Below are 16,017 nucleotides of genomic sequence, written 5' to 3'. Positions count from 1 at the left end.
TATAAAGGTTATATTTATGAATTTAGATTTTAAAGTTTTTCAAAAATTTCCAAAAAAATTGAACTCAACAATGAACAAATACAAACAAAAAAACTTTTCAAGTGTTGTTACTCTAAAATTTCTACAAAAAAGTTCATTTTTTTATAATGGAGATACCAAATGAATTAACTCCTCTTTGGTTTGCTCAAGTAAAGCCAAATACTATCTGCAAAATATTAGTTACTGATGGAACAGACTGTGTTTTATCAAATGTGGCTGTTTCTCAAGGAGAAGAATATCCAAAAGATTCAAAAGTTAAACTATTCGTTAAAGTTAACGACAACCCGCCAATACAATTAATAAATTTCAAGATTGGATACTTTGAATCCTCGATTATGAAAGTTACTTTTAGTGAAAATGATAACATTCAATTTTATACAGAAGGAAGCGCGATACCTATTGATGTATCAGGATTTTTAACTGATGGTTTAGCTTTAAGTATCGAAACTGTCGAAAAAACAGATACAAAATGAACATTTACAAATATAATACATTCATGTAATAATAATTGTTTAACTCTCCTAAAATTAACTTATATTTTTATTTACATTATTCGGAAATCATTTATAAAAATATAATTTTCTATATCAAATGTAAATTAATGGATAATTCCTATAAAATTTAAACCTGTATTCATAATAATAACTATATGAAAATGATATGCCTTTTTTTAATAAACTTATTCATTCCAGACTTGAAGTAAATTGCAATTCTTCCTATATCATTGTATTAAAACACAATTGATATAAATTGTATAATGTTTAGCTTTATTATTGATTATCCAAGGTTAACATATATATAATGCAAAAAATTCATATCGGAATATACTAAAACTAATAGTTAATCTTAATTCACATGATGAAACTTAGCTATATTTTACTTTCTCATGATAATTTATGATGATTCCAGATCAATTTGGATTAGGAATAACAGCGTTAGTCTTTAAGAAGCAAGGTTTAAATATTTCATTGGTGTGTTGTTTCATTTCATATCTTTTTAGCAATCTTGATCAGTGAGTTCGAAATTAGCCTTGAAACCGAAATACAGAAAATTGCCCATGAAACAAAAGGTTAAACTATATAGGAAATGTTCAAGATGGGGTTTGGCCCGAGTTCACATTCAAAATCTGATTTCTTGTTGATTTACATTGTACCTGAACAATCAGCTTTTTTTTTATTTTTGTAAACTGATGTTTGACATTAAACTACATAAATATCAAATATGATATTATCAAATTAAAATAATTCGATATTTGAATTTGAGAGGATTATTATTATAATTTAGACCCTGAGAAAAAAAAATAAATGTTAACTGAGATTCATCATCAAGTAATACAGGAAAAGCAGCTTTCTAATATGCTTAAGATAGAAATTGCCCGCCAGAAAGAGGCTCTCGATTCAAGTATCAGACAAACCATTTCGGCATTCCGTAATTTTGGTCTTCTTGATATTTGGTATCCAAAGCTTTCTGAAGCGGTTGTACAAAATTTCCTTCACTCCCCTATCTTTACTAGAGAGCAGGGCACCGTGTATGAATCTCCTTCAGCTTTGCCATTTAATACGAGTGTAACTTCAAAAATAAACAACTTCCTTAAGCATTATTTAGAAAATATGCCGGAAATTGTTCAATGCATTAACGAATACTTCTCACGTCAAGCAGAAACCATTAATTATCTACCATCTCCTACCGCAATTCAATTTTTCTCATCTTCAACGTTCCTTTCTTTATTCGGCTATTGCTGGTGTGTTGAACAAGGCGCTGCTTACGTTGATTCTTTGATTCAACTCCTTGTTCTTCAGATAAAGCAGTCAGAAACTGTGAATTCAGTTTCTTTCCGCACTTCTTTCATTCGTGAAATCATCCGTCAATTTATGCATACGACGGGCGTTCAAACATATCTTCGACTTTCCCTTTCGAACATCTATATCGATTTTATCAATGAAGAAGACTTGTCGAAGTACAGGATGAGCTCGAAAGAATACCTCCAGGTATGTGCGAGGTACGCATCATTATTTACCGACAAACTCCTCGAGAATATACCTTTTATGCCAAGTTTATTGAGATATTTCTTCAGAAGAGCTTTCGTTGCTGCGCAAGAGATCTTCGGTGAGGATTCGCAACAGCCAACACAGCTGATCGAGATTTTCTTCTTCGATTTGCTTCTTCAGCCCGCTTTGATTAATCCAAAATTATTCGCTTTGATTCCAGAAACTTCGGTTCTCCCACACACTACACATACTACCATCGTATCAAGAATGTTCCTGTGGGCAACAGGAAGCTCAACAATCCAAGAATCCTACGAAAAAACCGGATTTACTAAGAGCGACGAATTTACAGGAATCCGCGTTCACGAACTCATCAAAGGAATCAGATCTTACAACGGTGAAGTCGATGGCATCTTTTCTGCACGTCTTCAGAACGTTTCAGATATGAGATTCCATTTGTTAATTTTATCGGTCAATGATGTACTTTTCATAGCGCATATAATTAATACAACATGCAATGATATAGATTTACCCGATAAAACAAAGGAAAAACTCTATCAATTAACGTCATTCGAAAAAGATTTCACATTACCGTCATCAGACCTGATAGACTTTTGGTTCCAAGCTTTCAAACTCCCACCGCAACCATTCGTTCCAGCAGATCTCAAAGATAAACCAGTTCTTTACATTCCTCTTCTTAATTCAGACCAACACAGCATAAATACAGATCATATCACCCCAGTTATCAATCATCTCATTGTTTACTTGGAGAGTCTCCCAATTATTCACGGAGCTCCGTCAGAATTACTCGATTTCTGCGAATTCCATCGTAAACGCGCTCTAGAAAACGGTTATGCCGATATCATTACAAAGACACAAGCTGTTTCCGTCAAAATCCTTAGTACCGGAGCAGATGATGTCGAAATCCTTAATCGCGTCAAGCAAACGATCGAAAACAGGACGTCATCGCACGCATTACAGTTCGCAAGCTCATTCCTTCTCCAGGAAGCCTGCGCGAAGATGGATACCATTAAAAAACGCATCAGACTTATGAACGACCAACTTACGCCAATTATTCATCAGAGCTTGTTAAGATTATTCCTGATCAGACATAAGAATTTACAGCAGGAAATCCAGCGAAATGAGAAACTTCTCTGTACATCTGATGAAGAATGGCTCAAATTCTTCCAGCCAGCGGCAGAAAATTTCATGGCCTTCTCAGAACAGAATGGCCTTGATAAATCCCATCGTTCTCCGATCATGAGACAATTACATTCCACATTAGTATCAATGATCCCTTATCAGAACTTTATCAACGCGAATCCGAACCTTGTAGAGCAAGACCGTGAAGTTTACCAGACATATGATCGCAGACTCGAAGAATTTCTCCTTGAAAATTATTCTCCTGTCCTTAAACAGCTCTTTAAGACTCCCAGTACCTTCGATGCACCAATAGCTGTCATCAGGAGAGGCACAAGCTTCGGTGGACCGCTCGAAAGACTCCAACAAATCATGAATGCCATAGATCTCATCCAGGACATTTATACTTTCGAGGCAGGTGAAGGTTGTCCGGGTGATGACTTCCTTCCATTATTTATTTACGTACTTATCAGGGCAAGATTGCCAAATCTCGCAAGTTCCCTCCATTACCTCAACTTCTTCCTCTTCAACATCGACGGAAGACTTAAACTTCTTGATTCCATGGAGAACTACTGCGCTACAACCTTCAGAACTTCGGCTGAAGACTTCATTATTAACGCTCAAAGATATAAGAACTAAGTAAGAGAAAGTTTAACTATATTTCTTTTGTATTCAATAAAAAGTTATATTTTTATAATATTCTGCTTAAAATTTTTAACAATTTTTTTGATATCTCAGAAATACTCTCGTTTCAACATAATTTTACCTTATAAATCTTTAAGATGTTTCTTGATATTAAGGATTGACAATACTTTTTAGTTGAATGTTTAACCTTCCTTAATTCCAATTCAAGTGTTAAATGATATTACTGACTATTTGTTTATTTTGGATAATAGCTGCTAAATTGTTGAAATCAGAAGGTTTAGTTAGAGATTTATGACATTTTTTGATAAATTTTTTAGCATTAAGTTAAGTTTTGAACTCCTATAATTAGATTTGCAAGTCATAGGATCATATGCTATTAGTTAGAGCAGTATTTTTATTGTATTTAGATAATTTTTTAAGCTTATTAGGCTTTAATGCACTATTTTATATGAGAAAATTTCTTGTTATTAGATAGTTATGCTATATTTAAGTTTTTTACTATAATCATGATTTTCATTAGGCGCCCGTTTTCTAATTCTAAAATGCTTCTCTCGTTTTTATTCATGTCTTTCGGTCTATCAAGGGATTCTGATTTTGATATTCAGGAGCCTTGTGACTGCGATATAACAGATCAGTGCGATTTATATTGCTGCTGCGATTTAGATTGCAATTCTTCATCAATTGCGAGATTTAGATCTACGTTTTGTCTCACTGAAAGTGTAGGAAATGTATATTCAATGACATGTGATACAAATAACATTGTTAAACATTCAAGAGGCATTCAAACTCAAACAATCGATAATCAAAAATGCTATTATATCAAAAATAATTTCTCAACGAAAGATGAAATCACAAATTACGATGCCTCATACTTCGGAATTTCCTCTTTTGCAGACAATACTTACATTCCAACACTTCCTTATCAAGCACAGATTAAATTTTATGAGACAGACCCATGGATGAGATCTAGTACATCAGAGGATATATTATATGCACCAATTGGCGTTAACTCAATCTATTGTAATGCTCTTTATGGCGTTAGAAATGTCGAACTTGGATATTCTTACGATACAAGCTGTATATATGATTCTGTCATTTTATCAGATAATAACTTTACTCCTTTATTACCTGCCAAATTTTGCGAAGGTACAAATTGCACTGATAAAACAACAGGAATTAAATTAACAATCGGAAAATCAGGATTCAATATTACAAATGCTTCAGCTCAAAATCAATTCATTCTTTACATGGCACCTAAACAAACCGTTGATACTTATACAGAAGCAGGAAATGGATATGGTTCAGGAAAATCTTTAGTTTCTTTAACAAATAATACAGAGCCTGCATTTGCTGATTTCTTATTTAACGGACAAACAGTTCCATTCGTTTCAAATGTTACTCAATTTTTCGATGTATCAAATTCTAGTACAGTACCTTCATTTTCTGATATATTCCCATATCCAGACTTATATCCAACATACGGTGAAATTGATTCAACATTTGAAAACACAAGTTTCACATTTCCTGAATATGGCGCATTAAATGCCTCTTCAATACACATATATACAATCTTATATAAGAAATATGACAACCAGCTTGCTTATTATTATAAAATTGTTGGAGTTGATTATCAGAACATTACTAACAGCAATTTGGACTATGCAACCATTAAAATTAATCAAATAGAAGTTAATGATAACAATGAGACCTTAGATCCTATTGTTGATACTCGTTATTCTGTTTCAATTTCAAATATCTTTTCATTTATGCTAAGTGATAGAAGTGATATTATCTCTACAACTTCTATTATATTAATCGCTATTATTACTATTCTTGTTTGGTTGGATTACTTGTTTTATGAATAAATTTGTCAAAATAATTAGATTTGTTTTTATTTAGGTATATTTTTCCAGATATTGATTTGATTTGTTGAATAGTTTGCCAGACAATGCCTTTTAAATCTTACATTTGTTCATCACATCTCCCCAAATGTCATATTCAAGGCAAACCTTAACGACATTTTTAGTTATTATCAATAAAAAATGCTAATGCCAAATTATCGATCCGAAAGATCATAAAATATCAATCAAAAAAATTGAATAACATCACTGATTTTACGATGAGTATTGGAAGGTTAACAGTTAAATGATCTAATTTCATATCAAAATGAATCCAAAATGACGATAAAGATAAAAGATCTCAAAATTATCGTTTCTCAACCGCCATAAAAATGAGTTTCGCTGAACTTGCTAAAGTTGGTGGCGTCTTGGGCGGCCTTGGCTTCGTCACAACACTCGCTGCATCCCTTCTTACATGCTTCTCCATTGCCTCAAGAGTTTGCTCTATCGTTGTTGGTGGTATCCTTGTAGGAGCTGGTGTCTTCTACGGATTCCTTGGATGGAAGACAGATGCTGAAAATCACGCACGCTCTATGAAATTCTTCGCTGCTGTTGCTTCTCTTGTCACAGGTATTCTTTATATCTTCCTCCCAAGTTCATTCCACACAGGCTCTTATCTTAACCGTATGGTTGTTTACATTCTTCCACTTGTCTCAATCTCTGTTGATCTCGCTTTACAGTGGCCATTCATCACATCTTTCATCATCCAAGGCATCATCGATACAGCTCACCTCGGCGCTGGCAAGGAGCACGTTCTCTACTCTGTTTTCAACATCTTCACAGCATTTATTGCTGCTACATTGATCCCAATCTCAAATGCAGGCACAAATTCACAGATTTGCTCCAGTGGAATTGTCTACTCAATTGCCGCTTGGTTCATCGCTTGCATCGTCTTCTTCCTTGTTGGTTTCAAATTAACCAGAACAAAGGGAGAAGCTCTTAACTCCACAACTTCTTACAACAAGGTCGGACAGTAAAGTCTTGTCCCTATTCTCAAATTAGTTTTTCTATTCGTTTTAAAGTTGAGTAAAGTTTTACTTGTCGTTTAAATTTACATGAAAAAATTAATATTTTGAAATTATCTCTTACAGCTTTACTATAATAAGTCATTATATATTTTTAAATCGTAAGTTTGATTTGAAGATCATTCAATCATAAAAGTTTTGATATTTTAGATATATTTTAAGATTCTTTTTTATTTTATGAGTTCTATATATTATGAAGGAACTATATTGGCTAATGCCCGTCTATATTAGTGGAAGATGTTCGAAGTTTAGCATAATTTTGTTTTGAAATTTTTAAATAAAGCTTAATCGAAGCTAAAAAAGCAGTAAATAAGCATTGATTAAAATAATATGAATGTATGCATTTATTTGATTGCGAAATAAAATTTTCAAAATGGACTCTGAGGAATCAAAAGAACTTTTCCCAAGAGTTCATTTGGATATATATGATGCACTTATATCCATGGTTATACTAGTATGCACAATATTTATGCATATTTATAACATTTATTTCCCAAATAGAACAGTATTTGACGAAGTTTATTTTGGAAATTTCACAAATTACTATTTAACTCGAACATTTTTCTTTGATATTCATCCACCCCTAGGAAAACTTCTAATGGCAACAGTTGCGTACTTCGCAGACTACGATGCAAATTTAACTTTCGAAAATTGTCCAGATTCAGGATATCACGAAGGAGATTACATCCAATTAAGACTCACTCCAGCACTTTTCTCTTCGCTTGTTATGCCTTTTGTATATCTTTCGATGAGATTTATGAATTTCTCCAAATTAGCCGCGATAGCCGCATCTGTGCTCTACATGTGCGACACTTCATTGATTACAGAAGCACGCCACATTCTTAGTGATGGCGTTTTATTGTTCTTTTCCTACCTTCATGTTTTAATTTTGTCGTATACTATTTCTATTCCAGTTTCAGATCTTTCATTCTTCAAATGGCATATCATTAATGGTATTTCACTGGGTGCAGCCTGTTCTTGCAAGAATACAGCCTGGGGATTGATGGGATTTGATGGAGCCATGTACATTTGCAAGCTATTTCCATCATATAAGATCGGCTTATTAGATTACCTATTCGATATTGGCTTTTACGGCGTTACTTTATTTTTAATTCAATTTTGTGTTTATCTTTCATCTTTCTTCATCCATTTTGCTGTTCTCGTATACGATGGCCCTGGAAAAGGCTATCTCCCTCAAGATATGCAAGAACAGCTTGTCATAGGCGGAGTTTATGGCTTAAAATCAGTTTTAATTTCAGGAAGAAATCTGTTGAAGAGAACTTTATGGCTGGCCAAAGATATGCACAAAGGCAATATGGGAATCACACAATTCCATGATTCTATGTCTTATCCCCATCATTGGCCAATTTTAGGTTCTGTTGCAGTATATTTTTATGGAATGGACCAGAGAGAGATTCGGTGTCTCGGAAATGTTTTCTCATATTATTTTGCTTTGTTTGGTATTGTTTGTTGTTTATTTGCTTTCAGAAAAGAGAAAAAATTAATTTCACTTTTACTCGCTTTCGGATATAGCTGCTGCTACTTCCCATTTTACCTTATTCCTCGTGTTATGTATTTATACCATTACTTAATTCCTCTTGGAATTGCTTGTATGGGATTTGGTGCTTTTGTCGACAATTTTTGCAAGGGAAAGTGGAAAGGAATTGTTGTAGTTGTTGTTTGTATCTTAGCAATAATAGGATTTTGGCTTTGGTCGCCTTATATTTATGCAACTCCAATGAGAGATAAAGAAATCTCTATTTGGAATGAAAATTGGATAGAAGGTGATCAGGCTCATAGAAGGAGAAGATCAGAACATTATGCCAAAAAGAAATAATTCAGAAAATTTTATTACTGGCTACTACTTGTTTGATATGTAAATAAATGTTTACTTTAGAGTTGATTAATCAATATTTTTTATATATTTAGCTTGATGCGAGCAAGGCAAATTTCTGATGAATTTTATTTTCTAAATTTTTGATATAAAACTAAGGTTAAGTTATAAAAATTAATGATGAACATGTTTATATATTAAAACCTTAGTTTTTGGAGAAAATTTTCAAAAAATTATTGCAAAAAATCATAAAAAGTTTAATAGTGATTTAACAGTTTAAAATGGTGCTGCAAAGTAACATAGAAATTCTCTGAAATCAAAATAAAATCCAAATATCCCAAAATAATAATATTAATTTTTTTGGACTTTAAACTAAGATGCAGCGGAATTTCTTTGGCTCCTCTTGTTGGGTATGATTTTGAACAGGGGTGACTCTTTTAATGTATTCACGAAGAGCTGTCTGAAAAGCGTTTGTAATATTGTATTCGGTCTTAGCTGAAGTTTCCATGAATGGGCATTTGAGCTGCTGTGCAAGAACTTCGCCTTCGGACTTCGAAACAATACGATTGTCTTCAAGGTCGCATTTGTTGCCGCAAATAACAATTGGGACATCGGTAGTACCCTTGTTGTGTAAAATATCGCGATGGAGATGCTCAATTTCATCAAATGATTGTCTGAAGGTAATGGAATAAACCAATAAAAATGCATTTCCTTTTCTTATATAAGGCAAACGCATTTGAATGAACTCTTCTTCACCGGCAGTATCTAGAATTTCACATTTATATGTAACATTGTCAATTGTGATATCTTTTGAGTATTGATCTTCAATTGTTGGATCATAATCCTCAATAAAATTGCCACATGTGTACCTGAGTGTCATAGCTGATTTGCCGACAGCGCCTGAGCCAAAAACTACGAGGTTGATCGGGGCGTTCGATATCATGTTGATTTTGTCAAAAAGATGATTTTGGGATAGATCCGGCAGATTGGCTTTACATGACAGGAATATTTTATATGTTTACTGGTCTAATTAAATATTGTTGTATATAATTAGACGGTCAAACAATAGTAAATCACTCTGCCCAATTCAATTTTTACCGAGAAAAAAAATCATTCTAAGAAATTTCACATTTTCGAGTCCAAGAAAAGCAACATATTAATATAATGCTTAGTATCAGCTATTGGAAGCTTAACATTATACATAGAACAAAAGTATTCTATATCATTTAATGAGTTTCTTTCTGTTTGGGATGTTATAATGTAGAATTATGTTGCATTTCATCAAAATATGAATTATAACGTTGGTGTAGGAAAACAATAGAATAATACAAAAAATTGTTAATTATCAAAAAAACAAACGAAGAATAGTAATTTATAAACTATGTATAACAACTTAATCCTCTCCTTCTTCTAATTGGCGCATACGTTCCTCTATTAATTGGACTAATAAAGGTTTACGGCAGTAAGTAGGCAAACCAAATTGCTTTGCGAGTTTCTTACGGTCGTATTTTACTCCTGGATGCTGACTTTCAAAGCGAAGTACGGTATCTGTCCATTTACAACCGGTTGTAATCAAATAATCTAAAATAAGTAAATATTCATCTTGTTCATCACTTTCTACATGAACATTTGGTAATTCAGGTGGTTCTGGATAGGTGTTGTCTAAAATATGTTGTGCTCTTCTTGTGGCTGTTTGTTTAGCTTCGCGAATTACTCTTTCAAACACTTCTTGTGAAGAAACTAGGGCTGATATTTGATTTTTGAGATCATGTTCTTGGCTACGAATAGCAGAACTCATTCAAATTAAAATATTTCCTTTAGAAAAAATAATCGTCAGTAACGGAAAGGGAACAAAACGTGACAGTTATGCGTTTAGAAATTCATGTTAGTATGTAATAAGTGATTTCATAATTCTTGATATTCATACAAGGATGAGTTAATCATTAATCACATAAATAATTTGAAAAATATCTGAAATTTGTTTATAAAATTGATTGAACACTTGAATTAATTAAAATGAATCCATTGGTTACTTTTGATTTCATGAGCATTATAACAATATGTATTTTGAGTTCAAATTTACTTTCTCATATTATATCTAATCAAAGAAACGATTATATCTGTGTAATCTCACTAGTGGAAAGTTAGTTCAATTCAAAAGACGCTATAATTACAAGTAATAGATAATATAATTTTTACTATCGTATTTAACAACAACTAGATTGAGTTTTTAAAACCGGATGTTCTGAGACTGTTGATTCATGATAACAAGAGCTGATTATTGTTTTTAATTCTTCGATATTATAGTGAATCTTGGAAGAAGTAGGAATTACATCTCTTGGATTATAAATTTTTACATCATTAATTGCTTTTCTAAGTGTAACATCATCGACAGATTCAATATCCCATTTTGAAAAAACAATTATTAGTTCATATTCATTGCTTCCTATTGTATTATTCACAACACTTAGACTACTTTCTAAACTGGAAAGGTCATTCGCATAACATAAAGCTAATACAATATTTGCTCCATGAATGTAATATCCGTTTAAATGAGAGAATCTTTCTTGCCCTGCAGTATCCCAGTATTCGTTTGTAAAAGTGTGCCCTTCAAACATAACTTCTTGTGAAATAAATTCTTGAGCGATTGTTGGCATTTGATCTTCATTGAACTCACGATCACAGAGAGCATTAATAAGTGATGTTTTGCCTATTGATGCTGGCCCAACAGTCACAATCTTTTGCTTTCCCATAATGAAATTTGAAAAAATTGGAAAATTTATCCGCTGACAAGATAAAATTTATCCGTATTTTGAACTTTCAAAAGAAGTAGCATATATGGTAAGGGTTTCGTTTTGCTAAAATTGTCACTTTTATAGCATATTTGTTTTTGGATGTTTTGCGAAACCAAAAAAAAAACTATGATATACAATGTGTGTGTAAAGAAAATACTTTATTTACTAGTTAAAAAATCATTTGGTATTGATCAAGTTATTTTTTCTGGATAAGATATTATATGGATAATTGGATAGAAAATACAATTATATAATCTTGTACCTGGTTTAATTAAGCTAATTGTCATCAGAAACTTGTAATTTTTATGAATTTCAGATTTTCTTTTCATTACTGCTTTTCTTAATAGGTCAAGTTCTTATTTACGTTATAAAGTATGATATTTACAAATATCAAGTTATCATGTTTTTTGAGAAATTATGAGAAACAAACAAAAATGAAAAAGATAGGAATAGCAATGAATAGTGATGTGGGTATAGAAAATGTAAGAGATATGAATGCAAAGCAATCAGTATTTAGGACATTGACCATAGATTTCGAAAAAAAATGCTGCATATTGAGCGAAAACTATGATTATATTATAAGGCTGTCATTTAAAGCATAATGAAATTATTCCCTTTTCATTTTAATCGAATAAGATAGTAAAGATTTTTGAATTAGCTAGAAATTGATGAGATGTTTTCACAAATCAGATTTTTAATCTCTATAATGCATAATTCACTCAATATCTCAATTTTGATATTGCGAGATATTTTTGCTATCGGTTTCGCAATTTTGACACAATAGCAAGAGGGTTCTATAAGCATTATTATCAACGTAGAATCTGAATATCATATCAGAAAATGTCGCAAATCTGACATTTCCCCGACCAAATAGCAAAAATAATTGAATACTTTTCGCAAAAACTTTAAAAATCGATAAAAATATGAAATATAGATATTAAAGAGACTTTTTATATAATATTCATAAAGATTTTCCAAAAATATGATACCGCAAAATTAAAAAAGTGGCGTCTTGAGTGGAGTCAAAGGTCGAAATTGCTAGCTAAATGTTTTTTAGCAAAATTGCGTATTGTACGTTTTTTTCGCAAAACGAAACCCTTATAAAAAAAAAAAAAAAAAAAAAAAAAAAAAAAAAAAAAAAAAAAAAAAAAAAAGGGAGTGGGGCTTCCAGGCACTTCGTGCCTTCTAGCCCTGAGGATGTTTTGTCAAGACTTCTTCATCGTAAATGTTTTGTCAAGACTTCTTCATCGTAAAATCAGACAAAAATATATTTTATGTTAGAATGTTAGATCTAACACGTTTTCTAACATGTTTTCTAACATCGTAGAAAACTCATGATTTCTTCGTAAATGTTTTGTCGAAACTTCTTCATCGTATATGTTTTGTCAAGACTTCTTCGTAAATGTTTTGTCAAGACTTCTTCGTAATGAGCGTAAATGACCCAAAAATATATTTTATGTTAGAATGTTAGATCTAACACGTTTTCTAACATGTTTTCTAACATCGTAGAAAACTCATGATTTCTTCGTAAATGTTTTGTCGAAACTTCTTCATCGTATATGTTTTGTCAAGACTTCTTCGTAATGAGCGTAAAGGACCCAAAAATATAATTTAGGGTAGAAGGTTAGATCTAACATTCTAACATAAAATATATTTTTGGTGTAAATTTCATGATTTTCAAGAGTTTTCTACGATGTTAGAAAACATGTTAGAAAACATGTTAGATCTAACATTCTAACGTAAAATATATTTTTGGTGTAAATTTCATGAAAATTCAAGAGGGTAGAAAACTCATGATTTCTTCGTAAATGTTTTGTCATGACTTCTTCGTAAATGTTTTGTCACTTTTCTGTCACTTTTCAGGAAAAAACATTTTTATTATATATATAAAATGAATTTTACAAAACCACCGTTACCCTTCTTTGGAAATAAGAGTAGATGTAAAGATATTCTATTGAGAGAACTTAAGAAACTACCGAATGGTCTAACATTTGTAGACTTGTTCGGTGGAAGTTTCTATATATCTCATTTGTGCCATACAATATTTCCTGACTCAAAGATTATATGCAATGACTTCGACAACTATATGAACCGTCTCAAACATATTCCAGACACAAACAAAATATTGAGTGAGTTGAAAGAAAAGATACCTATAGGTAAGATGGAACGTATACCATTAGATAAGAAAAATACTGTCAGAGAGGTTTTGAAAAAGGCAGAGTATATTGACTGGGATAGTATATCTGCTAGACTATTATATAGTGGTGCTATAAGAGTTCATGACATTGAAACACTTATGTCAAAAGTTTTATATCTTAACTATACAAATGTTTTCAAAGAGAACATAGAAAAATATACTGAGGGTATAGAGTTTGTGAGATGTCATTGGACAGAGTTGTATGAAAAATATAAAGACAAGGAAAATGTTTTCTTTATAGTGGACCCGCCGTTCTATAACACATGGGATTTTCAATACCAAGTAGACTGGACTTTGAGAGACTCTTTAGAAACTTTAGACGTTTTACATAACCATCCATGCTTTTACTTTACATCCGATAAAAGTGGTTTGGAAAGTGTCATGAAATGGTTAGAGGACATACATGACTATGAGTTTAGATACGATAAGATAGAATATGAGAGAGGTCCTATAAACTGGAGAAAGTGTCATAACAAAGAAATTTTACTAGTAAGTAAATGTGGTTTGAAATAGGACTACTTGTTTTAGGTTTTTTCCATTGTGTCATTTATTTATTTGACGTGGCAGAAAGATATAGAGAATATGAAGATGAACCAATGCCTGCAAATGTTCAGCATATGTACTCGTAAGAGATATTTTTATCTAATATTAAATGGACGCACAGAACTTAGCGAATGCACAGCAACCTGGACAACCAAACCCAGAGAATATTCCAAATGAAGTTAGAATACAAACTGCAATGGCAAACTATGGTCAAGTGCCAACAGATGTACAAATGCAAACTGCCATGTCAAATGACGCTGCGTTAGGTTTGCCACCATGGTATGCAAATATGAGATGGAAAGAGTTTTATACAAACCCTGAAGTCGGATATAAACAACTTTATGCAGATGACGCGAACACAGGAGTTGACCCAGAGTATGTTTTCTACCAGAGGAGAAATAGAATGTATGAGCTCCAGTTAAAGAATGCTATGGAACTCAACAGGAAACGTAAGAGACTAGGTGGACATTAGATTTTTACATATAGTAAAATGGGTTTCTTCAGTAAGATAGGAAACTTCTTTCGAAATGTTGGAAGAGGTATATGGAATGGAATAAAATCTGTCGGAAGAGGAATTTGGAACGGTGTCAAAAATATTGGTAAAAGAGTAGGTCAGTTCGTTGGTATTATACCTAAAGACCCTGAACCAGAAGAACAAGCTCCTGTTATACAACAGCCTGAACCTGCACCACAGTCTAGTTGGCAACCAAATCCAACACCTCAACCGTATTAAAATTATATTTTTACCGTTCGATAGTAGTTGTATATGAAACTAAGTTCTAAGTAAAACGCATGGTATAATGGAATTATTCTTTTTCTTCCATCTGTAGTAAACCATACTTGAAAGTCTGAAATACTTCCACTTGGTGGTTCGTATAACTTTGTAGGTTTTTCGTAAAAGTCATTTGCCAAGCATAAGAAAGAGTTTTGGGCGCCAGAAAATGAAGCATGAACAATAATAGCAGCTGGGTCGAAAACATCTTTAAATAAATATGGTTCATCTCTTGCATATCGACTGTAAATATTTGCTAAAGGAAGTTCGACTTTCTGATTTAACATTCTTTGCAAATAATACCATGACATTGCAGTGAATTCTGTATATATTTGTTCGTCTTTCTTTGGATTGTCTTCGTAGATTTGAAATGACACTTGTGAATTTTGTTTGTCATATACAATTCTCACATAAAGTGTGCTCTCGGTATTTGCATATTCATCAGCATATTTTGCATAACATGAATTTATTTTATCTTCTATATTTTTTAACGCAGTCTGTAGAGAAGATGAAAGGTCAACTTGTATTAGCTCAATTTCTTCCCACATTTTTCGTTTCCCTTCAGATATATAATCTATATGAAACCTTACAATAAATGGAAAACTTTTATCTTCTACAGACACAAACTTCATTCTACGAAAGCCAATAGCTTTTGTGACAGATGGGTCTCTTAGCCATCTTAATGGGTAGTCAAAACGATAGCCTTCATGCTTTACGGTCTCTGTCTCAAACTTTTGACCGACATTAGTAAAAAGTTCATCTAATGGTTTAGTTGTAGCAACTCTTGAATTTTCTTTTTCTATTGAAAGCATATTTTATCTAGAATAAAAATGTCGAAAGAAACAGCGTCTATGAGAGAAATACAACACAACCGACAACTCATTGTACAAGCTCTAAATAAGAACACAACAAACTTTTCAAACTATTCTAAGATATCTGAGTCATTGAAAGAAGGAAACTTAAAACTGACGATAAACCCAATGACAGATGAGTTTCTGTTTCAAGACAATAAGAACCATACTGTTTGTATAAATCCAACAAAAAGAACTTTAAACGAGAAACCTATAGATGAACTTCTTTTGAAAGCAGATATTGACAACAAAGCTGACAAAGAGTATGTAGACGATGCAATAGCATATGTGGC

At 32.4% G+C, this 16,017-nt stretch overlaps 11 protein-coding genes across 11 annotated transcripts, besides 1 other annotated feature; 7 read left to right on the top strand and 4 right to left on the bottom strand.

The window, feature by feature from the left end:
- Positions 1-146: 146 nt before the first annotated feature.
- TVAGG3_0750320 (nucleoplasmin core domain domain-containing protein) lies at positions 147-700 on the top strand (the record flags this gene model as incomplete). The annotated part of the gene is made up of 1 exon (XM_001301858.1): positions 147-512. The coding sequence occupies one exon, from the start codon at positions 147-149 to the stop codon at positions 510-512; it is 366 nt and encodes a 121-aa protein (XP_001301859.1).
- Positions 701-1,331: 631 nt separating this feature from the next.
- TVAGG3_0750310 (VPS9 domain family) lies at positions 1,332-4,085 on the top strand (the record flags this gene model as incomplete). The annotated part of the gene is made up of 1 exon (XM_001301857.2): positions 1,344-3,803. The coding sequence occupies one exon, from the start codon at positions 1,344-1,346 to the stop codon at positions 3,801-3,803; it is 2,460 nt and encodes an 819-aa protein (XP_001301858.1).
- Positions 4,086-4,372: 287 nt separating this feature from the next.
- On the top strand, positions 4,373-5,674 carry TVAGG3_0750300 (protein of unknown function, DUF1619 family; the record flags this gene model as incomplete). Its single annotated transcript, XM_001301856.1, has 1 exon — positions 4,373-5,674. The coding sequence occupies one exon, from the start codon at positions 4,373-4,375 to the stop codon at positions 5,672-5,674; it is 1,302 nt and encodes a 433-aa protein (XP_001301857.1).
- A 348-nt stretch (positions 5,675-6,022) lies between these two features.
- Positions 6,023-6,781, top strand: TVAGG3_0750290 (uncharacterized protein; the record flags this gene model as incomplete). Its single annotated transcript, XM_001301855.2, has 1 exon — positions 6,040-6,684. One exon carries the CDS (start codon positions 6,040-6,042, stop codon positions 6,682-6,684), a length of 645 nt encoding a protein of 214 aa, XP_001301856.1.
- A 549-nt stretch (positions 6,782-7,330) lies between these two features.
- TVAGG3_0750280 (dolichyl-phosphate-mannose-protein mannosyltransferase protein) lies at positions 7,331-8,569 on the top strand (the record flags this gene model as incomplete). Its single annotated transcript, XM_001301854.1, has 1 exon — positions 7,331-8,569. The coding sequence occupies one exon, from the start codon at positions 7,331-7,333 to the stop codon at positions 8,567-8,569; it is 1,239 nt and encodes a 412-aa protein (XP_001301855.1).
- A 256-nt stretch (positions 8,570-8,825) lies between these two features.
- TVAGG3_0750270 (GTPase protein) lies at positions 8,826-9,509 on the bottom strand (the record flags this gene model as incomplete). The annotated part of the gene is made up of 1 exon (XM_001301853.2): positions 8,934-9,509. The coding sequence occupies one exon, from the start codon at positions 9,507-9,509 to the stop codon at positions 8,934-8,936; it is 576 nt and encodes a 191-aa protein (XP_001301854.1).
- Positions 9,510-9,897: 388 nt separating this feature from the next.
- On the bottom strand, positions 9,898-10,370 carry TVAGG3_0750260 (uncharacterized protein; the record flags this gene model as incomplete). The annotated part of the gene is made up of 1 exon (XM_001301852.1): positions 9,960-10,364. The coding sequence occupies one exon, from the start codon at positions 10,362-10,364 to the stop codon at positions 9,960-9,962; it is 405 nt and encodes a 134-aa protein (XP_001301853.1).
- A 372-nt stretch (positions 10,371-10,742) lies between these two features.
- On the bottom strand, positions 10,743-11,342 carry TVAGG3_0750250 (small Rab GTPase RabX6; the record flags this gene model as incomplete). The annotated part of the gene is made up of 1 exon (XM_001301851.2): positions 10,774-11,319. One exon carries the CDS (start codon positions 11,317-11,319, stop codon positions 10,774-10,776), a length of 546 nt encoding a protein of 181 aa, XP_001301852.1.
- A 1,910-nt stretch (positions 11,343-13,252) lies between these two features.
- Positions 13,253-14,071, top strand: TVAGG3_0750240 (phage tail repeat-like family; the record flags this gene model as incomplete). The annotated part of the gene is made up of 1 exon (XM_051245215.1): positions 13,253-14,071. The coding sequence occupies one exon, from the start codon at positions 13,253-13,255 to the stop codon at positions 14,069-14,071; it is 819 nt and encodes a 272-aa protein (XP_051091802.1).
- A 520-nt stretch (positions 14,072-14,591) lies between these two features.
- Positions 14,592-14,834, top strand: TVAGG3_0750230 (serine threonine-protein phosphatase family; the record flags this gene model as incomplete). The annotated part of the gene is made up of 1 exon (XM_051245214.1): positions 14,592-14,834. The coding sequence occupies one exon, from the start codon at positions 14,592-14,594 to the stop codon at positions 14,832-14,834; it is 243 nt and encodes an 80-aa protein (XP_051091801.1).
- Positions 14,835-14,836: 2 nt separating this feature from the next.
- Positions 14,837-15,685, bottom strand: TVAGG3_0750220 (uncharacterized protein; the record flags this gene model as incomplete). Its single annotated transcript, XM_001304503.2, has 1 exon — positions 14,837-15,685. One exon carries the CDS (start codon positions 15,683-15,685, stop codon positions 14,837-14,839), a length of 849 nt encoding a protein of 282 aa, XP_001304504.2.
- A 270-nt stretch (positions 15,686-15,955) lies between these two features.
- Positions 15,956-16,017: part of a mobile genetic element that runs on past the window's edge.

This window comes from Trichomonas vaginalis, chromosome III (assembly GCF_026262505.1).
Source record: "Trichomonas vaginalis G3 chromosome III, whole genome shotgun sequence".
NCBI classification, from domain to species: domain Eukaryota; phylum Parabasalia; order Trichomonadida; family Trichomonadidae; genus Trichomonas; species Trichomonas vaginalis.
This window is presented reverse-complemented; position numbering and strand designations above follow the sequence as displayed.